Here is a 22,777-nt window from a genome sequence, read left to right as displayed (position 1 = left end):
AAATAAAATAAATAAACCTCTATCCTCCGCTCTTCTCTAGCAATTTTTGTTAGAGCAATTGCAAGAAGAATATTGGATTCTCTGTCCCTGCTCTAATCAGCCTGTGACTACACCCTGCTCTCTCCCTCTGTCAAATGGCGATGGATTGCTGTGGAGGCGTGTATTTATAATGTTGAAGTATCGCTAGAACCGAGCCCCGAGATCCGACGACGTCACAATGACGTTCGGCCTCGATTTGGATTCGGAGCGGGCGGAAGAGTACCGAGCTACTCAGCTCGGTACTCGGATAGGCAAAGTTCGGGTGGGTTCGTTTCTCGGGGAACCGGACCCGCCCATCTCTAGTACACACTCACGACCACCAGTGTAGGCAAATATCTGTAGAGAGTGAAAAGGAGTCACAATCTTTTCAATAATGGTTATGAGAGATAAAGATCACAGATCTGAAGGTAAAGTGTGTAGGTGTGTACACATTAAATAATCAGGGCTGTCAATTGGTGGTGAAATCATTACAGAAATTGCATCTGAAGTAAGTTATAGGTGAGATGGGATGCAGGAGGGATGATGAGGATTCCAGTACATACTTTTTTGGAAGGGACACAGTTGCGGAGATGAAGGGCTCGGATTGATGAGATGGGATGGGATAGGATACGATACAGGAGAGATGGTGAGGATTACAGTACAAACCTGGGATAACCTTGTATATCCAAAATCCCATAGATTGTAAGCTTGCGAGCAGGGCTCTCTTACTGCTCATTCTGTCTGTATTACCCAGTTGTAAGTTTAAGTTCCTACAAATGTGTATCTGCATGATAAATATACTCACCACTAGAACTCCATTGGTGATAATTTCAGTGGGTGGATCTTCACTGTCAATAGAAGACAAAACTGACTTTCATTTATTCTAAAATAACACAGCTTCCACACTTTTTAAATAGATCACCCAGTCGCTTAAAGATTCCCAATTTATTTCTTACCTTTCTTCAAGATAAAACTCGACTTCCAACGCCTCCTTGTCCTAAAAAGAAAACAACCAACAAGATTACTTTCACGTACTTTCTCGTTGCATTAGGATGTTTGCATGATTTTGAGTTTTGATTATATGCAGCATGAGCTCTAAATTTAAAAATGTTTACATTAACCCAAATCTGTGCTTCCTACCATAACTGTTACAATATTGAACAAATGTAACTCCCACTCCAAAATAACACCACATAGATTTTTTTTTATTTTTTTTTTTAAAACAAGAATCATTGGGTTTTTAGATAAATAAAGGTACCTGCTGTTACCTTACCACTACTCTAACATTAGTTATAAAGACCACTTTTTTTTTTTTTTAAACAGTAGAGTAATGAATCAATTGCTTCCTCTCCATCAGAAGAATATGACTGGCATTAGGGAAGGAAAATCCCCAAAGCGGAGAGGACAGACAAGGTGGTAAACAAACTAGAAAATGTTAACATTGCTAAAACTAATAGATAAAACAACAATATCATTTTTAAAAGTACAACCGATTCAGAAAGTGTTAGTGTACAAGGACAGGCCCTGTTTAAATGAATGTATTGCTGTGGCTATAATTACTAAACTGTGGGTGAGATAAAGTGGAGATGTTGTCTATAGCAACCAAATTCTAGTTATTCATTTAGTACATTCTACAAAATGATAGCTAGAATCTGATTGGTTGCTGTAGGCAACATCCCTACTAAACTGCAGGTTTGACAAAGTGAATATACCCTCTGGTCTCAAAACTTGCAGAATTGTAGTTTATGCTTACATTTTGATGTGCAATAAGAGGAATGTTACATTTATACACCAAATACTGTGTGGAGCCTGTTCAGCTTTAAAATACTTATATGCTGTAACCTTAATTTAACATTTTGGGGTATGTAATACTTGGGGTTTAGTACTCTATACAAATATTTTAACTAAGTATTAACCATCACCATGCCTCACATTATGTTACCCAACCTCCTTAACTAGCCAAATGCAACTCCCTATCTAACTATAGAATTAACGCAGAGAAGTTCAAAATCTTTGACTTTTATATACCCCACGATGAGGGCCAAAATCTGACAGCCAATTATAATTTCCGCTGGTAGAACCAAAAACTTAAATACCTTGGGGTATACTTGACCAAATCTTATTCAAAACATGGCTAAGTTCCCTAGACTTATAATAAGCTTATTCCATTGTGTTAGGTCTGAGTTAAGTGCGTTGATATCTTGGTTTGGATGCATAGCAGCTGTCAAAATGTATGTGCTCCCCAGATTCTTGTACTTATGGCAGCCACTGCTAATTCAGATACCCACACCTATACACAAACACTTACAGGAAGCTCTCTCCAGATTTATATGGACAGGCCACAGAACCCGGGGTCCAGATGCACATCTTTATTAAGCACCAAACAGAAGGACTAGGTGTACCAAACTGACTAAATTATTACCAAGCAATACACCTTGCCCAATATATTCTTTGGCTTTTGCCACCCCACCAACAGGTTTGGACCCATATAGAATCTGATTTTCTACAACTGTATTCTCCAAATTCCTTACTATGGGTAACACCACAACACAGAACCAAACTCAAAGCTCAAGTCTCCACAGTGAGATCCTCACTATCGATATGGGGTCATATTATTTAACCCTGTTAATTACGTTCCAAATACCCATTATTGGTACCTATGTGGAACAATGTTTATTTCACATCAGCGTGCAATCCCAAAATGTTTTCTCACTGGACTCGACATAATATCCTCTTCGCCTGGTACCTTGCCCCTATGCGCATTTTCCCTACATTCTCGGAACGTAACACAAGTTTGGGTCTACCACATAAGATTTTCTTCCAGTACCTTCAGATCAGACATTTCTTTCAATCCCTCAAAATCCCTTCTCCATCAGATAAACGCTCCACTCTGAAATCTCTGTGTCGCAACTCCCGCTCATCAAAAGGTTTAATATCAACTGTATACCAATTGATTAATAACCATAATCTACCTGCTAAAGACCCTCACGAGTTGGCATGAGAGAGGGGCACGGTGAAGACACTGGATCCCAAAGACTGGTCCAAAATTAGATCTAACTTAGCAAAAACTTCAATATATGTTAAAGTGAAGTAAAACTCCTGTACACTTCTCTATAGGTGGTACTTGGTCCCTTCTAGTCTATATACCATATATTCAAATTCTTCTAAACAATACTGGCAAGGTTGTGGCCGATTTTATATAATAATAAATTATATATATATATATATATATTACACACACACACACACACACACACACACACACACACGATATGATAAAACAGTATTTGGGCTACATACTGAATGAAAAGTATTACAACTACACTGAACAACATGCCACTGAACCTCCAAGCCACTCACTCCATGGACGAGTTATTATGAAGTTGAACCTCCCCTAACCTCCGTTTGACATTCCCCAGATACTTTAGAATTTAAACCAACTTGGCGACTCTTAATCTACTGATGCCCAAAAACACACCCAAACAGTTATTTATCAGATCTCATCCCCAAACCCTATCCCAACCACCTAAAAATCAAGTGGGTTTTAGTAAAACCCATAACCACTCCCCCCAGACTCTCCCACCCCTTGTTTCTCTTGCCTCATAAACAAGTTATGATTTCAGTAACATTCCATTCTGTTAATGATATTTCAGATCCTTTTTCTGCTTTTCTCCCTCTCTTATTACCATGTATTGCATCCATATAAAAGTAATACAATGTTTGTAAGTTGTTTATTAACTTGTGGAAAAAAAAAGAAAAAAAATATATATATTTTCTGAAAAAAGAAAAAGTGAATCATCATGGGGATATGGAATCTGGGTGCAAATCAAAATGTGTTCTAGTTTTGATTTGATGCTGGTGGCCTATTAAATTAAATTATACTTGTCACAGTTTGCTTTGTAACATAATATAATGATTACACCATAGTTGCCAACTTTTCCTCATTGGCTTCAGGGGGATCCTGGGGGAGGTGGGAGTGCAGGGGCGGGGCTTGACAAATTGCATAATTTTGGCCAATTACAGCAGGGGTAAGATGACGCGATATTTGCATCATTAAGCCCCACTCCCGCCACTTATCTATTGCGGGGCAGAGAACCTGGAGGTTGCCGTGCTCTCCCGGGAGGTCTCCCAGAAATGCGGGAGTCTCCCGGGCATTCCGGGAGAGTAGGCAACTATGCGTTAAAGAAAAGTAGCTAATGAATCTCTAGAGTCTCGATTACTGAAGTCATATTGTCTTACCGGTCAGTCTTTAATTAAGTCTTGGTCTACATGAAAATGGCCACGTCCATAGGAATCAATACAAGGACATAGGACACAATTTCAGAATGGTCATCATGCCACAGATGTCAAAGCCAACCACGTCTTGTACTGGCTCAGCATCAGGGAGAATGCCAGACTCTTCAGGGAGAGAGGGAGATCACCCCTATTTCAGGGAGTCTCCCTGACATTCAGGGAGAGTTGTCAAGTATGTCAAGTATGGATTACACTTCTATATTTTCCTTGTTTATATTGCAGTATTCACTATTGCTTTATCATAAAAAATACAAATAAAAGAAGAAGAACCCCCACAAGACTATAAAACCTTCAGCATAGGATAACCAATGTCACAGAAACCAGTTCTCCTACTATTGGCCTGATTCATAGGAGCTTCGAGCCAAGTTTTAATGAAGCAATCTACAAGCATGTACACACCTTCGGGTTGAGTTTAAAAACTCGCCGAGTGGTTTTTCCAGGCTTAAGGTTTCCCACATCAAATACAACAGAAGCAAGTTTGTCATCCAGCATTAGGTCTCTGTCACACAGCGTCAGCTCCAGAATATTCTACGAGACAGGAAATACAAGACACTGGTGATATTACAATTACTTTCACATCCATTTGCTCCAACCATAATTTTATACCTAAAATGAGCATCCAATATCTGGTTTCATATCATGAATATTATATTATATTTTATATATATATATTTAGTATAAATTTGCATATTTAGTATAATTAGATAATATATAAATGTACAAAAATTAAAAATATCCCTATAGAAAGTAATGTACTTAAACATTGGAATGGATTAAATACACCTTTTTGATACAACTGCAGTCTGTCTTAAATCCTTCAGTAGTGCCACCTAACCTACCTGGAATCTATTTATTGTACTATCCATACAAGTGAAGTACCGAGGAAGGCAACAGGGTAATGTACACATGTTACTTACAATTATTACATACCTGAACAATGAACAGCAAAGCCTTAATAATAACTCACAATATAAAATATATCCATAAATTAGTATTTTAACGGTCACTTGTAATTGTGCTGCCAAGAAGAAATTTCATCTTTTGGTGTAAATAATTCAAAAGATCTGGGGGTGTATCTACTAAACTGCAGGTTTGAAAAAGTGGAGATGTTGCCTATAGCACCCAATCAGATTCTAGTTATTATTTATTTAGTACATTCTACAAAATGACAGCTAGAATCTGATTGATTGCTATAGTCAACATCTCCACTTTTCCAAACACGCAGTTTAGTAAATATACCCCCTAGTGTGATCCAAAAACAGTGATGTGCGCAAATAACATGCTTTTTAGTATAACTATGAATGGTTAATTATTATCCTGGTCAAAAATGTCTGGACAGTTTTTTTTTATAGTTGCTGAATACACAGAAAAAAGTTTATTTCTCTGATCATTACTGGAAACTGTCATGCTTATTCTTGTATCACATTAATGAGCACGAATGTATGATTATCTTAGAATGAAGGAGCAAAAAAAAAGCTTTTTTATGTGGTGCGCAAAAGGAAAACAGACTAGATTATTTTTGAATATTTATAAAGTTTTTCACATAGCTTACAATATTTAAAATACAGTTTTAGTATATTATTTTTTTTTATTAAATATCATATAGATCATTTATTTATATAGCGCCACTAATTCCACAGTGCTATACAGAGAATGCACTCACATCAGTCTCCCTGCCACACACACACACACAGACACACACACAGAGACTAGGATCAATGTAATAGCACCCAATTAATCTACCAGTATGTTTTTGGAGTGTGGGAGGTAACTGGAGTACCCGTAGGAAACCCACGCACACACGCGAAGAACATACAAACTCCACACAGATAAGGTCCACATGGTCGGGAATTTAACTCATGACCTTAGGGCTGTGAGGCAGAAGTGCTAACCCCTAAGCCACCATGATGTGGTGTGATACAAATCACACATTGAGAATAATCTCCTTATTTTATGGAATATAACTTGGTACATTATGATATGCCTTCAAGATGAAAATTGAAGTAGATCAATAGTAGTAGTAATTGTTTTGACACAGATATTATACAATGTCCCCTAGTTCTTAAATTTGCAAATTAATACACAGAAATTAAAAAAAAAAAAAAAAGTCTAGTCTTTCAGTTTGTATACTACAACAAAACACCTTTTTCTCTTTCTGCTTATGAACCCATGTTTAAATTGGTAGCACATCCGAAAATGTTCCAAGTAAATCTAAATACTATTTAAATTATATGAATCAAAGATTTGGGAGACAATATAAACGGATGTTTCTACAGATATAGATTTGGTATGGTAGTATATTTACTTGTTCAAACCTTCTTGCAATATTCAGTGTGTTTTTATACTGTAACCCTGTGATAAATCACATCTGACATTAGAGTATAAACTTCTTTTTCAATATGCAGCATTTATAAGCTGTTCACTTGCTTGCCAAGATACAAAGTCATTTTCTGCTTACAGGTCTCACCTTGACTGCTCCATGAATACGATAGTGAAAGGTTTCGTTCCATTCTGGGTCACTGGAATTGTAGATAACCTTTGTCCTGTTAGGGAGTGGAGATGCAGTGGGGAGCTGCAACTGAACATAGCAATCTGCCTCGGATACTGGGGACAGTAAAGAATGAAAGTCATTAGGATTCAGAAGGGATAGTGTGAAACAATTGGGTAAGAGATAGGTAAACTGAAAGCTCGGGGAAGTTTCCATTCACCAGTGACCAAAAATACATAAGGAAATATGGTATTAGCCAGAAGATAAACCATAATTATCTTCTTAACTTCCAAAATGAATAGATCAATAAATTGCGATTCTTTTAGAAGGTTTACAAATAAAATTAAGTAGGCCTACTTCATTTTTGTACTGTTCTTCAAAACTAGACACATGGACACACCTACTCGTACTTCACAAGGCACACAGTCGCTTTGCCAAACTCCCGCCCATCAGCCAGTGGAAAGTTCTGCTCCTTCACAAACACGGCCATCTTGCTACACCAACCCATGCACTGAAGTTTAGGCCCACATGCACAAATCAAGGTGCACACTGCCAAATAGGATTTTAATTCTATACTGCACCTTAGCTGTTTTTCATATCATAAGTGACTTTCAGTGACTGCAGGAGCAGCACATGTGATTGGTGTATATGTCAATTAGTAATACAGGAGCCTGTAACCAGAAGATGTTAAAGTGTGTGTGCCCAGACTTCCAGTTCCACTGTGCATGTGTGAACTGACAAGCCCGGTCAGGCATGCACAGATGTACCCACACTGGCCTGGCGAAGCTGTACGTTCAGCCTTACCGCTGGCACCCAGTAACACTCAAGCTGTGGGAAATACCCATGTTATTAATATGACTACTGTCGACAAGAGCTCATTTTGCGGCGGAGCTCTTAGGAGCTAGTCTTGCGTTGCGTGTCAGAAATTTTTATGTTGGCAAGGATCCTTGGATTTATTACAGATGAAGACCCTGGATCTTGGTGAGAAATAGAGAGTTTTTATTTCAATTAACATAATTTTTACACTTAAGTCTGTTTTATTTTATTTTTTCCTTGTTGCGCTACAAATCCCAGTGGCTCCTGGCACTTGTGATTCCCCAAGTGCCAGCATGTCCTGGCAGCCATATATATGCTGGTGCTATATATGCTTGTACAAGCGCCAGCATGCCTAAACACTTGGGAATGCAGAGTCCTGTAGTACACCAGGGACAAAATGGATTTTCACAATTAAACCATTATTACCACCCCACACCCACCACCCTAGGGGTGTGAGAAGAGCTCTACTGCCATCAGGACAGGGCTTGTTAAACCGATCATCCCATGTTGACCTGAGGCTGGACTGGCATTATACCAGGGGGGTTCCCACACTTTTATTACTACAAGACTAGGCTGACAGCACAAGGGTTGGTTAAGCTGTTGGGGGGGTGTTATGTGCGTATTGTCGCTGACCAATAACGATTGTCGAACCTCAATTTGTGTTTCCAAAGCACAAAGATTTATTCGCAATAAGTAGAAAAATATGCTCAAGCGAAGTAATAGTAAATACAGCCGTTACTTATCGCAGGCGCTCTGGATCCAGTGCAGTCATTCAATCCTGAAGTATGGGGACAAGATGTCTGCCCTCTGGATCACAAGCTGCTGCTTATTAACACAATCAAATACAGTAATACAATGAAGATGGTATAGCTTGCATCTATTGGTCCAGGTCTCAGGAATGTCCAAGGGGTTGTCAATCATTGGCTGGTTCATCCTAAGGAATCCAAAGGAGGGGGTCATCTCTGCAGGGGGTATGCTCTGCTCTTCCCGCCAAGATTCCTTAGTCTTAAGTAGTTCATAATTCCCTATCATTCATAACTTGTGTATGCACTCTGCGATTCCCTCGCAGAGTGAACCAAACAGTAGGATATGTAACAAGGTTCATTATGATACCACTCATGATGTTATTCCTTCAACCCGTTCCGTGTATTTCACTAATATGCATGTAACTCTGATATAACATATAAATACTACTATATTTCGACATAACTGACTATGTGTTGCAACTACCATTAATGTGTACTATTTTATAAGTATGCGTGTTTGTGCGAATGTATGGTAAAAGACTAATTACTGTTGCTGCCACGTGTAGTGGATGCGTACGCCCTTTCACGCCGTAGCGTGCCCTTGTACGCCGTAGCGTACCGTGCGCATCTTTTCAGACAAAGACAACCAAGTTTGCTAGACTTTAATTGAAATGACTTTATCCAATTTGCTGACTTCGACAGCTCCACCCTTTGATAGTGTAATAAACTATCACCCAATCACCGTTTCAAGTTCAAGATTATACAATACTTCTTCACAGACCATGATCTCGGTATCTGGTACCACCCTTTCAGTCTCTTTCTCAGTGTTACTCCTATAAGACCGTTTTCCACACTTCAACACAGTAGGAACACATTTGACAGCTAAACCAATTGCTAAGATGACACCCAGTATAAGGAGAAGAAGCTTACCTACACTAGCAACCATTTCCTGTACCCACTTCCCCAGACCGGAGAACCATTTCACAGGGTTCAACCAAGAGAACCAACCCGCCACCTTTTCCCCGACCTCATATAACGAAGAATTATGGCTCTTTCGAAATTCCCATTTCAGCTGTAAAATTTCATCCATCTTCCGGTCTATAACCGCTTTAGGGTCATCCGTATTATTAGTAATGTACGTGCAACATTTGACACCGAACTGGGTGGCCAGTGTCACACAGTACCCACCAGTAATAGAGGTGAGATAATTTAGTACCAGTCTATGTTGCACCAACTCCTTCTTGTACGCTTGTAGCTCCCTTCCAGTATACCTGAAAGTGTCATCATACATCTCGGTGATATTATCTACTAATTTAGCTAGGTCTTGGATAGATTTAAAGTTTAATGTTCCCCGAGCGGTCCTGGTGAGATCTAGAGCAACCATCACTTGGAAACCAGCAGTTTCACTAATCAATTTTGTAGCTATGGGTTCCTCACCAGGAATCATATTTCTCTTGCCACGGTGTTCATACTGTGTGTGTGTATGTATGGTGGTGATGTAGTTTTGTGAATATTAACCATTTCTTCATGAGTAATAGTCATGATTTCAGGAACCAGTTTAGCTAAGAAACACAAGCCCTTGGAACTCGGAGTCACCCAGGAATAAGCTTTCCTCCCACAAACAAAATACACATCATCAGGGAGAACATAAAGGAGCAGTATGCCCATGAATTATATCACACAGAGTTCTGATAAAACTACTCATGCCCAGTGTCTCCATTTGTTCTAGACACGTGTCAGCATTAATGACATTTTTACATTTATCTGCAGACTTTTCCAATGGATACCTTCTTATGTTTAGTTATACGCCCTAATTTGTGACCTCCATCAACATTCCTGCCTAGTAGTGACCTTGTTAGTCTCCCTCTAAAATGAGTGTGGCGAGCCATTGTCTGATCCGATAGGTCAGCCTCCCAATTCTCCAGGCGCTTTGCATGAGATATGTTTAAGCACAGCAAAGATCTGCCTATGGAGTATTGTTGAAGCGTCAGACTAGGGGACCTAGTGTTATTGTACCTCCCTTCTATGGGCTTCCCACCCCTCAATTCGAGTACTTCGGATATGTTTAGAGGGAATGGCACTAGTCCTATATTATGCTGCCCTTGAGGCACATGAGAGCACACCCAACACTCGGTTTGGTTTAGCACCTTACCCACCAGGGAGTGATAATCCTCCAAAGGATGCCCGCCTATATTCAGAGTACTGGGGGACTGGCATCGTTGGATGCATCTCTCTTCAACTAGGGAGTCGCAGAACTTGCAGATACAATACTCATCAGACAATAGCCCCTCACACTGCCTCCGAGTTCCTGAGCTAGCAGATCTCTTCATAACCCCTGTACCAAGTTTGATAATGGGCAGCTCTGAGTATCCTATTAACTTTTCTTCGGCTTCCATTTCATCCGTATCACTCCCAGAACTCTCCTCCGTCCTCCATCCTCCTTCACAAAAATAGAATGTCCTAGAAAGAGTAAAAACAAGGAAAATCCTGGAACAAAAGAAAAACAAAAACCCCTACTCCATCGCTGGAAAGATAGTTCTGAGGCAACGTCTCTGGTTCAGGTGTCTCGACTGCAGGCTTTAGGTCTCCCGGAACAGGCTCACAAGTGACAACTCTTTGTTGTCGGTCTTAGTTTTATCTTGCACTTTCTCCGGATTATGGACTCTCCTGCAGTGGGTGGAATGGACCCAAGTGTCTCTCTCTGCAACCTTCAGTGATGTAGTACTGGTCAGCAGCACTTGGTACGGGCCTTCCCAACGGTCTGTTAAACAACCTGAACGTAAGAAATTGCGGATCATAACATAGTCTCCAGGTTCAACATCATGACAGTTCGTTTCTGGCATACCAGGTGACAGCATTTTTAGTTTTTGTTGTTGTTGTTGTTTTAGCTGTCTACTCATTCTTATAAGATATTGTACAGTCACTTCATTATTACACTTCAAGTCGTCTTGTGGACTCACGATCAAATGAGGTTGTCGTCCAAACAGTATCTCAAAGGGGGACAGATTAAGAGGAGGTCTAGGAGTGGTTCGAGCCTCAGGCCATGCCAACCCAGTTTCAGCCATTATCTTACCCAGCTTGTTCTTTATAGTACCGTTTACTCTCTCCACCTTACCACTGGCTTGTGGTCGGTAAGGGGTGTGAAGTCTGCTATTGATTCCCATGAGTTTACACATGTTTTGGAAGATATCACCAGTAAAATGGGTACCCCTATCACTTTCAATGATTCTAGGGATACCGAACCTACACACAAAGTCTTGTACAATTTTCTTTGCAGTGAACACAGCAGTATTAGTGGCTGCCGGATATGCTTCTACCCAACCGGAAAACACATCAATACACACTAACACATACTTAAAATTCCTGCACGGTGGTAATTAGATATAGTCAATTTGTATTACCTGAAAAGGTCCGTCTGTAGAAGGGATGTGGGATGGCTCAGTTGGAATAGTTTTCCCCAACATTTTTCCTCAAACAAGTAAGACATGACATTGCTTTCTTACCAGCCTGAGAGGAAAATCCAGGAGCACACCAGTATGCTCTCACCAGTTTGCACATACCTTCTTTACCCAGGTGAGTCAGGCCGTGTGCTGCTTCAGCCAGGCTTGGATAGTATGTTTGGGGAGCTACAGGCTTACCTTGTCCATCCCGCCAGAGTCCTGAGGACTCTTGACCACATCCCTTCGCCTTCCAGACCGCCTTTTCCTGCAGGGAACACAAATCTTGCATTTCAATTAATTTCTGCATGTCTAATGTCTGAAAAACCATCATAGTCTTGGTCGATACAGTCATAGGTTGCCCTGCTGCCCATTTAGCAGCTTCGTCTGCCCTGTTGTTGCCCAATGACACTGGGTCTTCTTCAAAGGTATGGGCTTTGCACTTTATGACGGCTACTGTTCTGGGTAACTGTATCGCTGTCAGAAGTCCTTTTATGTGTTGTGAGTGTGCCACTGGTGTACCTGCTGCTGTCGTAAAGTTTCTAAGACGCCAAAGGGCCCCAAAATCGTGCATTACCCCGAAGGCGTACCTAGAGTCAGTATATATATTGGCTGATTTACCCTCTGCCAATTCACACGCTCTCCTTAGTGCTACTAGTTCCGCCACCTGGGCTGAGTGAGGTGGGCCAAGGGGTTCAGCTTCTACCACATCCTGATCGTCTACAACAGCGTAACCAGTACTTAGCTCTCCTGTCTCTGTTTGTCTATGGCAACTTCCGTCTGTATAAAACGTAAAATCTACATTTTCTAAGGGGGTGTCACGTATGTCGGGCCTTGCAGTAAAGGTCTGATTCAGGTGTTCCATACAGTCATGCGTGTCAGTATTCTTGCCTAACTCATCATCAACCAGGGTCTCCTCACCTCCCACCCTTTGTGTCTCTAGAGACACATACGGAAGGTATGTAGCTGGATCTAAGGTGCTACATCGTTTGATGGTGATGTTTGAGGGTGCCATCATGGCTAGTTCCCACTTTGTGAATCCAGCTGAAGAAACATGTCTGGTTTGGGCTGAATTTAACAGAGCTGATACAGCATGGGGTGTATAGATAGTTGAATTATGTCCTAATACTACGTCCTCGCTCTTACTTACCAGAAGAGCCGTTGCTGCTACACTTCTGAGACATGTTGGGAGTGATCTTGCCACATTGTCTAATTGTGCACTGTAGTATGCTACAGGTCTGCTAGCGTCACCATGTTTCTGTGCGAGGACACCTGCTGCACAACCATTAGCTTCTGTACAAAATAGCTCAAAAGGCTTTTCATAATCAGGTATTCCCAATGCAGGTGCTCTAGTCAGACTATCTTTAAGATTAAAGAACGCTTGCTCTGACTCTTCTGTGTGTACAACACGTTCTGGTTTTGAGGAAGAGACTAGCTCCTGCAATGGTAATGCCAGAATAGAAAAACCTGGGATCCAGGATCTACAGTATCCACACATCCCTAAGAAAGTACGAATCTGCTTCTGGCTCTGCGGCAGAGTCATGTGTTGTATGGCCTCAATTCTGTCGGTTGTCAGGTGTCTTAGCCCCTTAGTGAGGCAGTACCCTAAGTATTTGACCTTAGTCTGACATGGCTGTAATTTATCCTTTGCCCCCTTGTGCCCTGTTTGCGAGAGATGGAGCAACAACAATTTAGTATCATGTAAACATGACATAAAAGAATCAGAGCACAACAACAAATCGTCCACATATTGAATTAGAACAGACCCATTGTGGGTTGAAAGGATTGCAAACAGTCATGTAAGGCTTGGGAGAAAATACTGGGGCTGTCAATGAACCCCTGGGGTAGTCTGGTCCATGTGTATTGCACTCCCCTGTAGGAGAATTCAAAAAGGTATTGGCAGTCAGGGTGAAGAGGGACTGAGAAGAAAGCAGAACATAGATCAATGACAGTAAAATGACTGGCAGACGGTGGAATCTGCATGAGGATGACAGCTGGATTCGGCACTACGGGGAATTGGCTCTCAACAACTTTATTAATTCCCCTTAAGTCCTGGACTAATCTATAGCCCCTCCCCCCATTCTTCTTCACAGGGAAAATGGGACCATTTGCTGTACTGGCTGTACGAATTAAAATCCCTTGTTGTAACAGCCTCTCAATAACAGGATATACCCCTAGTTCCACCTCCGGTTTTAATGGATACTGTGGGATTTTTGGAGCTATCCTACCACTTTTTAGATTGACCATGACAGGGGCTACGTTTGCCATCAGTCCAGTGTCCTGTCCATCTCTGGTCCATAGGGAACCTGGTATTTTCAGCAACATCCCCTTTAATTGAGATGGACTTTGTTCTACAACAGGAGAGTGTAACATTAACCTTTGAGGGGTGTCCAATATATCCTGTACCTCATGTGCGACCTTCTCAGGCATATCTAAGAACACACCATCAGAAGTACAGTATATGACACATCCCATTTTACATAACAAGTCTCTCCCTAGCAAGTTAGTAGGAGCCGCTGCAGCCAAGAGAAACGAATGCTTAGTATGCAGAGGCCCGATAGTAACTTCGGCGGGTTTAGTTAGAGGATAATGTAATACTTTTCCCGTTACCCCCATAGCTGGAATAGTTTTACTGGTCACCTGTAGATTGAAAGGAGAGGTTATCACAGATCGGGCCGCCCCTGTATCTACAAGAAAAGTTTGTTTCCTACCAGCTATGTCAACTATCATTTTTGGTTCTTCACTCTGACTCTCAGTTAACCTCACTGGCTGTAGACTACAGGTATGACCTGACCCCTAGCGCTGACTATTGATTTCCCGCGCAGCATTTGCTGTTGTAATAAGCGCGGGTAAATGTGAGTCTTCTAGTCTATGTGAATCCCTCCTTGGAGGATATCTATGTCACCCTTCATTAGGATTATACCTTCCCTTTGTACAATCTTTTCTCATATGTCCTTCTTCTTCGCAATTGTAACATCTGAACATTCTGCGTTTCCCGTTATGTGGGTTATATGCTGGTGGTCGTGTATGCATTTCCCCTAATGCCTGTATACTCAACTTATCACTCTTTTCTTCCCTTTTCCTAAAGATATTTTTGTCATGTTCCACAGCAACTTCTCTAAGAGAATCTACCGTGCTGCCTCTCCAACCAGGGGTTGAGGTTTGTACTCTTGTTTTTAGATTTTCCTTTAAACCATCCATCAGTACTGTTACCGCTACTTCCCTATGATGTGGGTTTTCCCTTCTAACTGATATCCCCGTAAACTGTGTCATTGATGCAAGAGCTCTACCAAAATAATCCGCTGCAGTTTCACTGTCTTTCTGTTTTATGGTGAAAATCTTACTCCAATTCATCACTACTGGAAAACATATAGCTAAGTGTTTGACAATTCTTTCTATATTCTTTTGGTTAATCTCATCAGTCAAGGTGTCATCTTCCTCCAACAAACAATCTTCAATAAATTTTTGAATGTTAGTATTGGGAGGAAGACACGCCCTCAACACTACACGCCAATCCTTATTGGTTGGTTCGTGGGCATTTCCTAAGTCTAACAAATTTCTGACATTTAGCTAACTCCTTTCTAGGATCTGGGAATTCAGTCATAATGGAACGTAATTCTGATTTAGTGCAGGGACAATGCATTGTAACATTTCTTAAAGGAACTACACCATCCTTATCCGGTTTCCCATTGGGAACTGATATTGTGCGGACTGGGAACGCACCCTCTGGTACACTGACTTCAGGGAACACTACAGGATTTTCTGGTTCTAGATTTAGAACGCTTTCACTCCTAGTGATCACGCTACTCTCACCTTACTCAGCCATTTTCTCATACTTGCGCTGAGCCTCTAGTACACTAACGGCATGGGCAATGGCCGAAATCACAGTGGGTTCATCTTGATTTTCAGATACACTTGATTTAAACTGGCTTAAAACAGGATACAACTTAGCAATTTTTCTATTTTCAGTTTTAACAACGGCTGTACTTACCCCTCCCGCCACATAAGGTGGCGGGGGCGCGCTTGCGCTGAGTTCGCCACGCTTCTCGACGGTTACTTCCGTTGTGCGCGCGCTTTTAGCCACGCCTACTTCCGCTTTGCATTCGCTGCTGTGCCACGTGTTACCTTCCATTTGCCACAATTTTAAACAATCATTATGTTTATTCCTCACTTTCGTTGAGGTAATCAACCATACTTTATCTTTTACAGTATTTTGTACCTCTGCATCAAAACTCCCTATTGTTGGGAAAGGCCTATCACAACCTTTGTTCATCTTGACCCACGTGTCGCAATACGCAGTTGCGTATGCACCATATTTCTTACACATGAGAAATCTCGCTGAACCAATAGGACCTTCCTTAGGCAGCACCTTGGCCTTCTCTAGCGTTTGCTTAGCACCCATATTGAACAATAGGGTCCCAGAAATAACACAATATTCAGCCACTAATTTTCAACACTACCGCTTGAGATATTTTACCGGCCTGTGGACGTATTTGCTACAAGCCGCGTCCACTCGCTTCCTCTTGTATTAAACAAGGACCCCTAATACAGAAATATCAATGCGGACTAAAGGGTTATCAGCTTCCTGATCACCCCTGACTCTCCAACAAAAAAATCTGTTGAGTTTATTACAATTGGTAGCATCCGGTAAAGTCAATTACCAGCCTTACCAACGTAATTCCTCCCCGTTACTCCCAAGTCACAATCACGGCTTTCCTTGCCGTGCAGTGCAATCGCAACGCTTAAAGCTAATCCGTAAGCGATGCGATTATCCTTGGGTGCACGTCGCGAAAACTTATTCAGTTTCCACCCCCCGGTATACCTGCCTTGTATACCGTACACCAGTTGGGCACCTGCCTCGTCAAACAGCAACTGACACTCTATTTTGCAATAGATAAACCTTAAGTGTATTTAAAGTCAACAAATCACACGACATACACCTTTTCTGCGCAGATAATAAAAGAATTCCCAACAATAGTAATAATGTCCCAGAGGTTTTCACAAGTAATTATATTATGCACATATAATAACAACTATCAAGACGATTGTTTAACCACGTGGAAAATCTACCGGAAGTTCGCGTACACACAGCAGGAAATACACATACGCTAAGCAATGCAATACAGTTAAAACGCACAATGACAGAAAAAAGAAACAGTTTTCTCTTTTGTCCCTAGGTTATAGTTAGCGTGCCCTAGATAATGCAAAACGGACATTCGGTTTCGCAACACAGAGTAAAATTCAGGTTTTGAACACCATGCGTTCTTACCCGTTTATGACGCGTCTCCACCCTTTGTTGAGGAACCGAAATCCGTTGGTCTTGCATATCATCTGCAACGAAACCTCCAAAGCTCACGAGCCCCCAAATTGTTATGTGCGTATTGTCGCTGACCAATAACGATTGTCGAACCTCGATTTGTGTTTCCAAAGCACAAAGATTTATTCGCAATAAGTAGAATAATATGCTCAAGCGAAGTAATAGTAAATACAGCCGTTACTTATCGCAGGCGCTCTGGATCCAGTGCAGTCATTCAATCCTGAAGTCTGGGGACAAGATGTCTGCAATCTGGATCACAAGCTGCTGCTTATATACACAATCAAATACAGTAATACAATGAAGATGGTATAGCTTGCATCTATTGGTCCAGGTCTCAGGAATGTCCAAGGGATTGTCAATCATTGGCTGGTTCATCCTAAGGAATCCAAAGGAGGGGGTCATCTCTGCAGGGGGTATGCTCTGCTCTTCCCACCAAGATGCCTTAGTCTTAAGTAGTTCATAATTCCCTATCATTCATACCTTGCGTATGCACGCTGTGATTCCCTCACAGAGTGAACCAAACAGTAGGATATGTAACAAGGTTCATTATGATACCACTCATGATGTTATTCCTTCAACCCGTTCCGTGTATTTCACTAATATGCATGTAACTCTGATATAACATATAAATACTACTATATTTCGACATAACTGACTATGTGTTGCAACTACCATTAATGTGTACTATTTTATAAGTATGCGTGTTTGTGCGAATGTATGGTAAAAGACCAATTACTGTTGCTGCCACGTGTAGTGGATGCGTACGCCCTTTCACGCCGTAGCGTGCCCTTGTACGCCGTAGCGTACCGTGCGCATCTTTTCAGACAAAGACAACCAAGTTTGCTAGACTTTAATTGAAATGACTTTATCCAATTTGCTGACTTCGACAGGGGGGAGGGGGGGGGGGGGCACACAGTTTTGTTCTCCCCCCATGTATTGCAGTTTTAAATCTAGTGATTTTTATTAACATTTTGATGGTTGACTTTACAACCCTGTACACATTTTACATGTCGACATTTTAAGTTTGTCGATCTAATGACTGTAGACATTTTCAGTGTAGACTTTTCTTACAGAATCCTATTAAAAGTACTTAAAATATTATTTTGCAGGAAAAAAAAGGTGAAATTGGTTCAGTTTAAAATACAGTATAAATATTAAAGTTTACAAATAACCTTTTTTCCAATCATTCTGGTACCATATATCTCCATAAAGCTGTATTCTATACCTAAAGGAGTCTATTTATTATTGAGTAGCGGTACCACTCATTATGCATCGGAGCAGAGGAGGCTTGGCAAAATTTGTCCCGGGGCGAGACTCTGCTCAGCAGCCCATTAGGAACATTTTAGAAGAAAAATAAATGCAGGAAGCCCATTGACCGAGCCAAAGGTAGCACTCTATGAATTGCTCGGCTAAATTTTGTGCATGCACATTGAATTTGACTCGGTAGGAGATCATGTTAAGTCCTTCCAGATTCAGTGGACCCCATAGAGGTAAACCAACGTCATCCCGAGATGGCGTTAGTTTGCGGCAAAAAGCGATGCTTTTCACTGCTTAGTAAATTGCTACCATCGCAGTCCCCAAAGTGTTCTATGGGGATAGCAGTAACCCACAATAAGTAGGTTAATGTAGGAGAAATCTGACTTCTTCTGCGTTAACACCTTCATAACTTGTGCATTGCCCATTCTCCACAGAAAACAGCCGTTTTCTCCGGTTTTATGACTGATCGCAGTTTTGTAAACAGATCCCATAGTGTTCTCTGCTCTAGAATGCTTATAGATAATATACACATTACTGTATACGGCTTCCAATTTTACCATCATTTGGTCGATTTTATATCTGGGGACTGAGGGGGGAGAGGGTTGATCAAGTCATCACATTCTCTGTCAGCTTTCTTACAACACAGAGAAATACAGGTTTTTACCACTTACAAACGTCCACGCCGTGAATGTTTTGGGCTCTTAGCACTGTCACACTCAGATTGTAGTATGGATGAATTTCCTTCTGCAATTTAAAAGATATAAAAATATTCTTGAAAATGTACCAAGTATAAATCACAGTCATGATTAGAGAAGCATAGAATTGTATCACTATCATTTATGGGAAGTTTCAGTAGAATCACTAATATTTATGGATCAGTAGAATCACTTATATCTGATCTTAAAGACATAACATTTTCACACAATCTGAAATCTAGTTAATGTAATAGATTGTAAACAGAAAGACCTTAATTATGCAGTTGTTGTGGAAGTGAAATTTATTTAAACAGACAATAAAATGAATAATTTTTCAACACTTTTATGTAGTAAAAGATATAATCTTAGTAGATATCCAACCTGAAATATCAGTTGTTCAAAATGTTTCCATTTGGTAATGTTAAAGACATGTTTTCCTTATTATATGGCCACTGGGTGGCACAAGTTCACAGCCATCTAGGGATCTTTTTTCTCACTGATTCAGACTAAACAGCTGTTTGCAGAATAACATTAATAATTTAAAATATAGGATATAGCAATGTGAATACCATAGTTAAAATGTGTAAACAGTTTTTTGTGTATGCAAAAGTCCAGTTATTTAATATATAAATGTTATCTTTAGAGATATGAATGCCAACATTCCAATTTAAAAAACAAAAAGGAATATAACACTTCAAAAGAACTTAATATGAAACAATCTTGGTAATTTAAGAATATACTGTGTCTATAGTGCTTAATATTTTACACCGCACATGATTAAATAAAGTTCCAATACTAAAATCAGCCCTCTTCAGGATACTGGCATAAATGAGATTGAGTACTTTTACAATAGCCAATTACAAAAATACACCATGATGTTACCAGGGACCCCTGGGTCCTGGTGCAAAAATGCAACATACACCCCCCAATGCAACGCACTAACCCCACTTATAAAGCACAAGACAACTTGCATAAAATGCACATTACAGAAGTGTTGCAGACTATGTCAATAACACAACATACATGTTCTACATTTATACAGAAATGGAAGTTGCTCAATCAATTCATCGGTTCACAGCAGGTGCTTGCAAGGGTGGGGTTATCCAGAAAGGCAGAAATACAGAGAAAAATCCCACTCGTCTTGTTCATAGGTCTATGAATACACGCAAAGCGTGTCCTATGTCCCTGGTCCCAATTCCACGTTTGCATTGTCTTTGCCAACACCACACAACGAAATGCAACAAATAGCTTCATGGAGGCCCCCATCTCATCCACTTCACTAAGAAGTGGGCAGGATGAGGGATTGCTAATTTTCCAGGAGTCTGGGAGACCTTCCCAGAATTCGGGAGTCTCCAGGAAATTCTGCGAGAGTTGGCAAACATGATTTTATTCTACATTTTGAACACCTGAATAGGAAATGCCTGCCTGTGTATTCATAGTACTATGAACAAGACAAGAGTGCTTCTCCAGTTATTCATCTGTGTGGTGGACATTGGGCCATGATAGATTTTGATTTAAGATCATTAGTTGAAGTGGCATCTCTATAGGAGGATTTAGACAAGAGTCACACTGAAATGCTGGTTAAAAACTTTTGAATAGACTGTACAAGACCCCAGAGAAGATGCACAAAATTTGGCCTTCAGTACCCCGTACATGCTGGTGTAATTGCTCTGAGAGAGGAGATATATTCCATATTTTTTGGTCATGTCCAATCCTGCAACCCATGTGGTTAAAAGTTTTTAATCGGCTGGAAATGGTTCTTGGACACAAAACAAACCCCTGCCCAGAGCTTGCCCTGCTACACCACTATCCACCCTCAATTCCTTCATGAGACAGATAAGTGATGGGTCAAGTTTTTATCGCAAACGAGAGCTGCCATAGCACAGGCTTAGAAGCAACAGACGCCACCGACTTAGTTTATGATTATAGCAAAAGTGAACTTTAGTTTAAAGATGGAGACCCTAGGAGTTCCGTATTCCACGGCTGCCACTCCTCCACTAGTGAAATGGCGTAGTTGTCATATTTATGTTACGGGGGGAGAGGGAGCCCCGTCTCGGTCCCCTCATCAGTTAGACATGGCTGATCCCTCTGGCCCTCAAAAGTTTTTATCTAAGAGGTTCAACAGTGTTTAGGTGTAAGTCCTAGATCCCAATGGTCTGGTCTGATCTCCACTGTAAAAGCAGACGTGACTAATGTTTATGAATTCAAACTTCATTAGCCAACTGGCTGTACCTGTATTTGACTACTTCAGAGATGTGACTATGTATTTTGCCTGTGATTTATGATATTTTGTTGTGTTCCATACCCACTAATAATTTATTATATATATATATATATATATATATATATATATATATATATATATATATATATATATATATATATATAATTTTTGCTTCTAAGAAGAAGGAGGGAGGGGGTCATATTCGTTTTTGTTGTTGGAATATAATAAAGTATACAGTTTTGGCTAAGACAGATAAATACAGATGCAATTTCTTCTTTAAATCAAGAGAACAGACAGATGAGAAAAGTAAGCGTCACAAGCTTAGCATGCATGATTATTACACATTTTGCATCTGTCAGCTATAGCCGTTTATCACAGTGATGGCTTTCTGCTGGGCTCTCTGGTGAAGGCTTCCCTATGCAAAGAATAAGCAAGCCTAATAAACAAGCATTTTTCCTATTTTGATTATATTTAATTAATAATTGTTTGTTTTCAATTTTGTTTTACTTATTTCTTTTTTCATTAAAAGTGGATCTGGAAGCCGAAGTTCAGGCTTCTAGTTCTACTGCAAATGAGTGAGCTGAATTGATGCTAGTCAGTCATCGAAGCGTACCAGTATATGGTGGCATGTATGATCACTATGTCTCCTACTGCTTTGGTGGTAATACTAATTAAATTCCATTTATTTATATTTTCCATACCATTGCTTCTTTTCATATCGCCACTTCGACCACTAACACTAGTAAAGGATAACATACTACCTCAAAAGATTTAATTAGGTTGCATAAAACCTTGCTTTGTAGCTCTTGTTGGCTTATTGCTGTTCCTCAAGTCACTGATATAAAGGGTTACCTCGTTAATACCCCTTGCTTCAATTGATGGCTGGGCTGACTATATTTGTGCTTTGTTACTGTTACAGTGAAATGCATGTCAAATGCTGAAAATGACCAGAACCACAGTCGGCATCTTCTGCTCAGAGCTCTCATTTTAGGAGAATTCTGAACCATCAATGTTATTTTGTGTGCAAATCATTGTATACTTTGAAACTTGCCCAGTAATTAGACACGGACATAACTGTCCGTTATCAGAAATAAGGACTCCTGAAGTCCAAGGAGGTGAGCAATACTACTAGAACACCCTGAGGTTTTTTTCCCCCAACAGATTGTGAGGACAGCAAACCATAAAGTAGCATGTCTGTGAATTACCTGTAGTGTGTAAATACTAGACTTAGAGGAGGATAAGGACAATGCTTGAGGTGTTTCTCTAGTATTGAGATGGAATTTGGTAGTGTGGACACCTGACCTCAACTAATCTGCAAACCTAGTCAATTGGTGGTGTTGGGAATAATGCATTTTTACATTATTGTCATTGTTAAATTTTATGAACCCACACATATATAGGTATATTTTAAAGAAAACATTATATATCATTGTAAGTTACATTCTATTTCACTAAAGAACACAGATAATGCCCAGGTGGGCCAATT

At 40.4% G+C, this 22,777-nt stretch overlaps 1 protein-coding gene across 1 annotated transcript in view; it reads right to left on the bottom strand.

Annotated features, from left to right (window-relative positions):
* Nucleotides 1-22,777, bottom strand: part of PLA2G4F (phospholipase A2 group IVF) — a 43,199-nt gene that overhangs the window by 16,965 nt on the left and 3,457 nt on the right. The window contains exons 2-6 of the mRNA XM_075193380.1: nt 19,044-19,116; nt 6,779-6,915; nt 4,711-4,839; nt 975-1,015; nt 824-866 (exon numbers count right to left, since the gene is read on the bottom strand). Of these exons, the coding sequence (XP_075049481.1) occupies nt 824-866; nt 975-1,015; nt 4,711-4,839; nt 6,779-6,915; nt 19,044-19,116 (423 nt within the window). The remainder of the gene's footprint in view (nt 1-823; nt 867-974; nt 1,016-4,710; nt 4,840-6,778; nt 6,916-19,043; nt 19,117-22,777) is intronic.

Source organism: Mixophyes fleayi, chromosome 12, assembly GCF_038048845.1.
Source record: "Mixophyes fleayi isolate aMixFle1 chromosome 12, aMixFle1.hap1, whole genome shotgun sequence".
Classification (NCBI taxonomy): Eukaryota; Metazoa; Chordata; class Amphibia; order Anura; family Limnodynastidae; genus Mixophyes; species Mixophyes fleayi.
This window is presented reverse-complemented; position numbering and strand designations above follow the sequence as displayed.